The sequence below is a fragment of the Numida meleagris genome, chromosome 16 (assembly GCF_002078875.1).
Source record: "Numida meleagris isolate 19003 breed g44 Domestic line chromosome 16, NumMel1.0, whole genome shotgun sequence".
NCBI classification, from domain to species: Eukaryota; Metazoa; Chordata; class Aves; order Galliformes; family Numididae; genus Numida; species Numida meleagris.
The window spans coordinates 5,857,557-5,866,931 of NC_034424.1; the positions used below are offsets into that span (position 1 = coordinate 5,857,557).

A 9,375-nucleotide genomic window follows, 5' to 3' on the forward strand; every position below is an offset into this window, starting at 1 on the left:
CCTCCTCTATGGGGCTAGGAGTCCTCTCCTTTGGGGCTGAGTATCCCCTCCCTTTGGGGCTGGGTACCCTGCTCTGGGAGTCGCTGGTGCTGATGGTTGTAGGGGGATTTATCTGCCTTTGTCTATTTTGCTGTCAAATCTCTGGTTTTGCCCCCGGTCCCACAAGGGGCAGGCTCTTCATCTGGGCATCTCTCCATCCCTCTGTGTTCTGTCTGTGGCTTGGGGAGCACTGCAGGGCTGGGCACACCAAGGGCTGCCAGAGCACTAAAAAAAGGGAGTCAAAAAGTTACAAATGAAAAGGACAGAGGGAAATTCTCCCCCTTATCTTCTCCCCTCCCCATCTGTGGCTGGGCTAGGACAGGGCAGGAGGAGGGCTGGGGGATCTCCCCATTGGCATCCAGGGATATGTGTAGATGTGGGATGCTCGGGGAAAGCATGCCATCTGCCGTGCAGCAGGGGCACAGTATGGGCACACATACCCACGTGGGGTACCCATGTCCTGCTCTGCATTGCCTGCACCCAGAGCTGAATGCATCCAGCCAGCATTTATCCTACTGGCATTTAAATCCCTCTGCCTATTGCTGTCCTGTCTTGTGCAGCCTTGAAAGGAAACCAGGCTTTGTGCAGTGTCTTCCCCCCTTCCTTCCTGTGGTCTCGCCAGTTTGGGACTGCTCTTTTAGGGAGGGCATGCAGCGCTGGAAGAAATAAATAACTGTTGAGAGCGGGGGAGAGTTTCACCAATTTCCAAAGGAAACCACCGTAATGCAATTACACCCCGTTCCTTGCTGTGCTTCCTGCACATTCCAGCCCACGGTGCCGCAGCACAGGCAGGGAGGCAAAAGTTTAAAGATAAAAATTTCCTCCAAATCTAAGAAAATAAACAGATGAGGAGGTGGGGGAGGGGGGCAGCCAGGGCCACTGTGAGAGCACAGAGCCTGGGTGAAGCAGGGCGCTACAAAATGCTGGCTCCTGGCAAGAGCCTGGAGGGGATGGGGCCCCAAAAGCAGCGCTGGGAGTGCTGGGGGCATGGGGGGGCTCGCTGTTCCCCTTTGTGCTGTCCCATAGGGCCAGAGGGCTGGGCTGCAACCATGGGGGCCGTGGTGGTGCCCCTGCAATGGGCTGATGGGGAGGTCAGTGCTGAGTGGGATGAGGAGGAGCCGCTGGACCTCCGTGCACCAGGTATGTGCTGGGCTCCTGGGGTCTGCTCTGCTTTGTGTGACATCCCACTGCTAAACTGGGGCCAAAGGCCCCAGAAGAGTGGTACCTTCACGTCCTTCAGATTTTCTTCCCCTTTCCTCCCACAGAGAAGTTTCTGCAGAACCAGCGTCTCAGCTACGGGCAGCCCCTGTCCCTGCTGCTGGGAGCAGAGGGGAATGGAACCAGGGTAGAGAATGGGGTGTCTCCGCTTGGGGTCCAGCTGGTGCTGGAGGGCGAGGGGCTGGAGGTCACCATGTCCAGCAGCGAGAGCCGGGCACAGGACGGGAAGCAGGCTGTCACCTTCAGGTGTGCTCCTTGCGGTGACTTTGGGACACCAAAGCCACATGCTGGGGGTTCAGATGCTTCAGGTTGCACTGTTTGCCTGGGTCACTGCTGGGGAGCTGATCTATTGGGTAGCTGAGCTGAAGCCTTCCTCCCATACTCCTCCTCCAACAGGCTGCATGAGGCAGAGGAGGGCACGGAGCCTTTGCTGTCAGCCTTCAGCTTCCAGCGCCTGCTCTCCAACCTCACCGCCCTTCGCCTCCGCGTGAGCCATGGCCCCAGGCCAGGTGGGTGGCTGTGGGCAGCGTCCCATAGGGCTGGGGACAAGGCGAGCAGCAGTTGAACCTGTGGCTTTATGGAGCATTTCCAGACAGGATGGAGAGCTGGAGCCATGGTGCACGCCCCATCCCCATGTTGCTCTCCTCCCTTGCAGGCAGGCTGTGGCTGAACCGGGTGCAGCTCACATCGGCTCGCCACGGTGCAGGCACACGGGCAGGATGGGTGGAGGAGTGCACATGTCCCCCTGGCTACACCGGGCCCTTCTGCCAGTCCTGTGCACCCGGCTTCAAGCGGGACATCCCCTTTGGTGGCCCCTTTGTCGCCTGCGTGCCCTGCACCTGCAACCAGCACGGGGACTGCGAGCCGCTCTCAGGTGTGCACCCGGTCCCTCTGTGTGCTGGATTGCAGAGTGCATGGGAAGCACATCCGTGTCTTTGCTTATTGTGAGGAATGCTGGAAGCCACCCTGGAGGAATCAGGGAAACACAGAGCAGAGGCTCAGAGATGCTGCCTGGCTCCCTGTGCATCCCTACAGCAAGCAACAGCACAGGCCGGTGCTGGGAAGAGATGGAGATGAGGTGACGCGTGAAGTACCCAGATGGGGCCCCTGGCCTGAGCACGTGGAAAGGAACAACGGGACTTTATGGGCAGGATGGGACGGGCTGGAAGAAGCATTTTGCTCAGTGTGTGCCTCCACTCTGCCAGCAAAACACAACACTGGGCTGCAGACAGCCTGCATCTCACTGGGACGGGGCTGGACCCTGGGAACTGGGACAGAGCTTTGATGTCCTGGCCCCTGCACTGTTTCCCTCTGCTGTTTTTTCCCCCCCTTTCTGCCACCTGCTTTTCCTTTGCTTGCCATTGCCTGTCTCTGCCTAAATGTGGGGAAAACAGAAACATGCCTGTTCCCCCCGCACAACCTGCCCGTTATCACCTGACCCCCTCCTTCTCCCTCTCCATTCAGCAAAGCATCTGTGTGGAGGCAGGGGTCCTTGAGCATCCTTCCTCCTCCTCCTCCAGCTCCCAGCTGACTGTGTACGGCCGTGACTCACCAGCTCGGCTCGAGGAGACACTCACTCCCCGCTGGGTCACGGCCGCCCGCTTGTGTTTTCCATCCCAGGCCGAGAGCGTGGCAGCTCGGCGCTGGGAAATGTGTTGTCCATTACTGCAGGCGCCAGCAGACGTGGGGCACAGTGCTGGGGCTGCCTGCACCCACCTCACCCCTGCACCACGTCCTCCTCCTCCGAGCAAGAGCTGGGCAAGGGGAGGGGGGAAGTGTGACGGGCCGCGCTGGGAACACGCAATCGGTGTGGCCCCTTGGTTGGAGCAGCATATTCCTCCTGGCACCACATCTCCATTTCTCACCTTGCAGGGCACTGCCGCTGCTTGCACAACACAGAGGGTCCCTCCTGTGAGCGCTGCAGCCCCGGGTTTTATGGCAACCCCTTCACCGGGCACCCTGATGACTGCAAGCCATGCCCGTGCCCCGGCCACTCACCCTGCACCCAGCTGCCCGGCAGTGGGGAGGTGGTGTGCACCCACTGTCCCCCTGGGCAGAGAGGTGAGGTTGGGATGTGGGGAGGGAGCTGTGGTGCAGCTGGATCCCCCTGCACACACGTTTTGCTTTGTAGGGAAGCGCTGCGAGCTGTGCGATGATGGATTTTTCGGGGACCCCTTGGGGCAGAGGGGTCCCGTGCGTCCCTGTGTCCCCTGCCAGTGTCATGGGAACGTGGACCTCAACGCTGTGGGGAACTGTGACTCTGTGTCCGGGCGCTGCCTGCGCTGCCTGCACAACACAACTGGAGAGCAGTGCCAGCAGTGTCGGCCAGGATTCTATGGGGATGCATTGTCCACCAACCCCGCTGGGAAATGTGCACGTACGTATGGCTGGGGCTGGCCCTGCTGCCCTCACCCCAGCCCAGACCCTCCCAGCGGGGTGGGCAGAAGGGCTGCCCACTGGGTTTAGGGGCTGAGCAATGGGATGTGTTAGGCATGAGAACGTGTTTTCTGTCCCTTCTCTACACTGCTCCATGTTGGGATGCAATCAGCATTTTGTCTCCATAGCATGCAACTGCAACCCTGACGGCTCAGCCCTGGGGCTGGAGGGCTGTGATCCGGGCACGGGGCAGTGCCACTGCCTCCCACACGTGTTGGGCAGAACATGTGGGCTGTGCCAGCACGGCTACTACGGGCTGCAGCCTGCCGTGGGCTGCAAGAGGTGCGTGGGGCACTGTGGGCACTGTGCGCCTTGCTCCTTGATGCCTGCTCACTGCATTCTCTGCTCCTCGGTGCACAGCTGTGAGTGCCACCCAGTGGGGTCCCGGGACAGCGGGTGCCATGCGGTGACGGGGCAGTGCTCCTGCCAGCCGGGTGTCACAGGGCTGCGCTGCGACAGATGCGAGCACGGATTCTTCGGCTTCTCAGCCAGGGGCTGCCGAGGTACCGGGGAGGGCAGCTCAGCCCTGAGCACGGGGCTGGCAGCTGTGGTGTGACACCTTCTTGCCACCGTCGCAGCATGCAACTGCTCCCCGCTGGGCTCCACCAGTGCGCAGTGCCACGAGAACAGCACCTGCCTCTGCCGCCCCGGCTTCGTGGGCTACAAGTGTGACCGCTGCCAGGCAAACTTCTTCCCTGACCCACCGAGCTCCAGCTGCCAGCCGTGTCCCGCCTGCTATGGGCTGGTGAAGGATGGGGTATGCCCCACGTCCTGCCAAGGTGGTGTGGAGCTCCAGCCCCACACTGCATTTCCGTGCCCCCACGTCTTACCTGCAGGCGGAGCGGCTCAGGGTGAAGCTGCAGGAGGTGGAGGAATGGCTGCAAGCACCGGGCTGTGAGCTCCGCCTGGGGCAGCCCCCTGCCATGGGAGATGCAAGCCGGGGAGATGGGCTGAGCACACAGTACCTCCTGCAAGGTATGGGGCAGCTCCACTGGGGCTGGGGAGCAGAAAGCCTCGTGTCACCCCTGCAGGGATGCTGGGTGCCATGACATGACTGGGTGGGCGCAAGGGGGTCCTGTGTCAGCAATGCGTTGACCAAGGTGGGGAGGGCAGTTGCACAGAGCACTGCAGATTGCTGCAAGCCAATGCCATGTGCATGTTGGCACCCGTTGGTGGGCAGGGATGAACCCCACAGCCATTTTGGGGCAGATGGTGGCGGGCATCACTGTGAGCCAAGCATCCACCTCTTCAGCACTGCAGCCCCAGGCACACATGAGGGGCCAGCACAGCCAGGAGCTGCACTAAGCAGCTGTTTGCATGCCCACAGGTGCCCATGCCACGCTCTTGGCGCAGGTGGGACGGCTGTCGGGAATGCTGAGCACTGCACAGGGCCATCTCAGCAATGCCATCGGGGCCAGCAGCTGCTCCAGCCACGGACCCCCCAAGACCTGCACGCTGCTGTCTGACATCGGGGCCGTGCTGCAGTCAGCACAGCGGGAGATCCTGCATGCTGCCAATGCCCTGGCTGCCATGGTGCGGGCTCCCGACAGCAGTGGCTGTCCTGAGGGCAGTGGATCCACGTGGGTATGGTATTGGGGTCTCACTGCTGTTGTTTGCATTGCAAGGAGATTCCCCAGGAGATCCCCTCGCAGCCCAGCAACTGGAGCCGCTGGGCACTGGAGGCGCGGGTGCTGGCAGAGAGGTACGTTGGGCACCACAGGGACAACTGCTGTGCTGGGACCTTCCTGGTGCACACTCATGGTTGGTGGTGGTGGATACACAGTAGCCCAGAGCCTAACCCTGTCTGATGCCAGCACATAGAGGCTGGTCCCAGTGACACGTCCCCACGTCCCTTTGTCCCTGCAGGCATGGGGATACTGCAGCGCGGGTGGAGGCGGCGGTGAGGAGAGCGCTGGGTGCCTCCAACACCAGCCACGAGCTCCTGAGGACACTGCTGGAGGGGAGAGCAGCACAGGAGGCACAGCGGGAGCTGGAGGCCAGGTGAGGGGCTGGTGGTGGGGGGTAGGGGGCAATGGATTTGCACTGCAAAGCGGAGAGCCAGGGTGCTCCGTGCTGGGGGTGTTTCAGGCTTCTTCCCCATGGCCCATGCTGGCACCTGTGCTCTGAAGAACTGCTTGGCCTTGGGTGACCACAGCATCCTGTCCTCGTAGGTATGAGGAAATCCAGCGGGCATGGGAGGAGCTGGGTGCTGGCATGGAGGAGGTGGCAGCGGAGGCCAGGAGAGCTCTCACAGCCATCCAGGAGGCGAATGCAGGCATGGCTGAGAAGATTCAGCAGGCGGCTGCTCCAGGCCAGGTGAGCAGCATTCAGCTCCTGTTTGCATCCCATGCTGTACCCATCAGTACTGCTCCCTCCTGGGCTGGGAGATGCCCTCCTGGAGCCGTTGGCAGCCCTCTCCCCACAGCAGCTGCTGCTGGTGCAAGCTGGGGCCCTGGCACGGGAGGTGGCAGCACTGGAGCAGGCGGTGCAGGCGCAGGAGCCAGCAGCTCAGCAGAGCATCGCAGCATCCCGCAGCATGGCAGCTGGGCTGCGCCGGGACCTGCAGGGTGCTCAGGGCTTTGTACAGGTAATCATGCTCAGCCATAAAATAAGTGATGGGGAAGCCCTGTGCCAGGTGGAGCTGTGGGCACATCAGGTGCATACTTCTCCTGCATTCCACCTAAGGTACAGGGCTAGGGCTCCAGCAGCTCTTTGCCCTCTCCCCAGCCTCACTCCTGCCCTCCCACCCCCAGCTCCAGGACCGGGCTGGATCTGCTCATGACCTGTCCACCTCGGCAGTCTCACAGGGGAAAGCAGTGCTCTCTGGTGCAGAGTCCCTCCTGGGCAGCTTGGAAGGTAAAAGGCTCCAGGCAGAACATTTCTGCTCACAGCCTGGGTGCCCACACTGGGTGCCCAAAGGTTGGGTGTCCCTGCAGGCATGAGGAAGGTGTTGGGGCATCGGAAGGGCCGGGCTGCCCTGAGCAGGAGAATGGCACAAGTGCGGGACAGGACGATGGTGGAGGCCCGGAAGAAGATTAAACAGGCAGAGAAAATGCTGGGAAACTCCTTGTCTGTCTCCAGTGCGGCCAGGAGGAAGGCCAGGGAAGCTGAACATGTTGCTGGGGAGAGCAGTAAGGTCTGAGAGGAGGGATGGGGGTGTGGGGAGCAGGACCCCAGCTGCTGTCCCCTGGGGTGACTGTCCCCACTTCTGTCCATTGGCAGAGGGCCCAGGCTGTGCTGCAGGGCAGCAAGCAGGCTCGCAAACACACCAGGATGCTCGCCACACATGTCAACGAGACCCAGCAGGAGCTGTCCCGCCAGCAGCGGATGGCTGAGGAGCTCAGGGGGGGCCTGGAGGAGGCAGAGCAGGTGAGCCAGGTCCCCTCGTGTGTCTGTATCCCGTCCAGGGGCTTCGGCTGCAGCACAGAGCATCAGGAGCAGCACAGAATAGGGAATGCCTTGGGGCTGTTCCTTGTCTGATCCAGCCAAGGGTCACCAGTGTCCCTGATCCAGGTGTCTGTTTGTGTTGAAAGGTGGGGACGGAGGTGAGCGAGATGGCAAAAAGCCTGCAGGAAGCCCGGGGCTCACTGATGGCAGACATTGAGACCCTGAACGATCTGCTGCACAGCCTGGGTGAGGGCTGGGAGTGGGGCCAGGGCTGTGCCCCTGGGTTTGGGGCCTTGGGTGTGCTGAGGGGTGTGGGGTAACGGGGGGGTTATGGGGTTGGGGATGTGTCGGTGGGAGTGGGATTAGCACTGTCCTGGCTCAGTTGGATGCCCTGCACCAGAGGTGGCTCCAGGTCTCAGGAAAGCTTCTGGTGGGGCCATGAGTCAGGGAAAGCCCCTGTGTAAAATGAACTGGGGTGTGCAGAGCATTTGGTCGTGCCTGGTGTGTGGACAGTGCTCTTCCTTGGCATCTCCAAGAGGAACAGACTGAGTTAAGGGCTGGAGATCATCATTCATATGTAAGAAAAAGATGTGCCCCGGCCATGCCTGGAGCCACAGTCCCATTTGCTTATCTGTCATTGCTGCCCTGCCTCCATGCCCCACTGCACCCGCTCCTTCCCACTCACCTGGTGCTGAGGGTTGGAGCATGGCTGCATCCTGCCCAGCTCCTGCCTCTCACCCTCACCCTCTCACCTCACCCAGGCGCCCTGGAGCCGGGCACGCAGGCGGAGGCGGTGCTGGGTGCCGGGCAGCTACAGCTGGAGCAGCTGCGGCTGCGGCTGAGTGCTCCAGGAACCCTGGCCACGCGGCTCGGGCAGCTGCAGCAGGAGGCAGAGCGGCAGCAGGACAGGATCCAGGCGTTTGAGAGCGACTTGGCTGAGATCCGGGCCGACAAGCAGAACCTGGAGGACATTTTGCGGAGCCTCCCTGAGGGCTGCTCCAAGTGGCAGTGACGGGTCCACGGCTGCTGCCCCAACACCTCCCAGCGCCCTCAGCAGTGACCAGCAGAGTGAAGGACACCCACTTCACCAGCATCATCCCTCCTGCTGCTCTTTACATTGTCCTCCATACAATATTGCACTCAGGTCCTTACCCACTCTGCTTCTGACCTAGCATCCCAAATGCTCTGTGCATAGCTTCAGCCACCAGCTCCATCCCTCAGGCCAGGAGACAAAGCAGCCGCCAGGGATGGATGTGGTGGGGATGGAGCTGTCACAGCACTGGTTTCACCGGGCAGAGAATGAAGAACTGTCACCAGTCTCCTCCACACTAGCTGCAACCCTCCATCCCTCCTTCCCCACTGCAGCGCAGAGGGACTTTACAGGCTGGAGCCCAGTTCACTCGTTAACCTGCTTTACCTGTGTTCCTCTGCTCACAGTGCTGGAACTCAGGTTTGCTGAAGTCTGATGCGATGCTATTTGTAAAACTGTTGCCACAGACCTTGGATTCCCCCAGCTCCATCTTCTGCTGGTCCAGAGGTCTGCAAAGGGCATGACATTTTCCTGCCCTGAGCAAACCCATCTCCCTCCTCTGCCCAAGGAGTGTAATGGCAGGGGCTCCCCTCTCGTGGCCCGCTGACAGCTCAGCAAAAGCAAAGCCACGCAGCAGTGAGAGCACAGCAAGATGTGGCTCGGCCAAGAGGCAGGGAGTCACAGGCACTGCTGTCTCCCTGAGAAGACAATTACATGCCTCTGCTCAGCACACCAGCTTGCTGCTGTTACAGAAATGTCAAGCCCCTGCCTCGTGTGTGTGGCTGAAGATGTGGCTCATCCTCCCTCCTGCTCTTCCTGGCGCTCTGTGTGTTTTTTAGCCGGTGACACTTGCCTACAGCTGTATCCATTAAAAATCCTTCATGTAGCACGGAGCTGCCCGTCCACCCAGGCGCGAGGCAGCAGGACGGGCACACGCTGTACGTGTGCTGCTGCTGCTGCTGCTGCTTTTTGCAGGGGTGCCCCTGGGATCTAACGGAGCTGCGGGGCGGTGCGGGGCACTGCCTGCCGCCTCCTGCTGAGAGCACTTTAATACAGCTCTTGGAAAAATGATGAGAGTGCCGAGGAAGCGAGGGGCTGAAGGCCACCTCCTGTGTTAGATCCCGGCCGGGACACACACCGCTGCGCTCCTGCGCGAGGCGCAACGCGCACCGACGTGCTTCGCGCACCACGGAGCTGCTCGCAGATAGCAGCTCGGAGGGCTGCGGCCGGCACGATGCCCCCGGCACCCCCGGGCTGTGCGCTAG

The 9,375-nt window shown here is 61.3% G+C and overlaps 1 protein-coding gene across 2 annotated transcripts in view; it reads left to right on the forward strand.

Annotated features, from left to right (window-relative positions):
• Nucleotides 1-9,019, forward strand: part of LAMC3 (laminin subunit gamma 3) — a 15,238-nt gene extending 6,219 nt beyond the window's left edge. The window contains exons 10-29 of one of the 2 annotated variants that reach the window (XM_021413567.1): nt 1,066-1,179; nt 1,305-1,503; nt 1,654-1,766; nt 1,913-2,131; nt 3,130-3,318; nt 3,389-3,634; nt 3,822-3,975; nt 4,054-4,196; nt 4,272-4,450; nt 4,530-4,668; nt 5,021-5,226; nt 5,319-5,395; nt 5,560-5,694; nt 5,865-6,009; nt 6,119-6,280; nt 6,447-6,549; nt 6,630-6,829; nt 6,916-7,062; nt 7,227-7,326; nt 7,842-9,019. In XM_021413567.1, coding sequence (XP_021269242.1) covers nt 1,066-1,179; nt 1,305-1,503; nt 1,654-1,766; nt 1,913-2,131; nt 3,130-3,318; nt 3,389-3,634; nt 3,822-3,975; nt 4,054-4,196; nt 4,272-4,450; nt 4,530-4,668; nt 5,021-5,226; nt 5,319-5,395; nt 5,560-5,694; nt 5,865-6,009; nt 6,119-6,280; nt 6,447-6,549; nt 6,630-6,829; nt 6,916-7,062; nt 7,227-7,326; nt 7,842-8,092 — 3,221 coding nt within the window. In that variant the 3' untranslated portion in view covers nt 8,093-9,019. The remainder of the gene's footprint in view (nt 1-1,065; nt 1,180-1,304; nt 1,504-1,653; nt 1,767-1,912; nt 2,132-3,129; nt 3,319-3,388; nt 3,635-3,821; nt 3,976-4,053; nt 4,197-4,271; nt 4,451-4,529; nt 4,669-5,020; nt 5,227-5,318; nt 5,396-5,559; nt 5,695-5,864; nt 6,010-6,118; nt 6,281-6,446; nt 6,550-6,629; nt 6,830-6,915; nt 7,063-7,226; nt 7,327-7,841) is intronic. The other variant, XM_021413568.1, reaches the window with a different exon arrangement.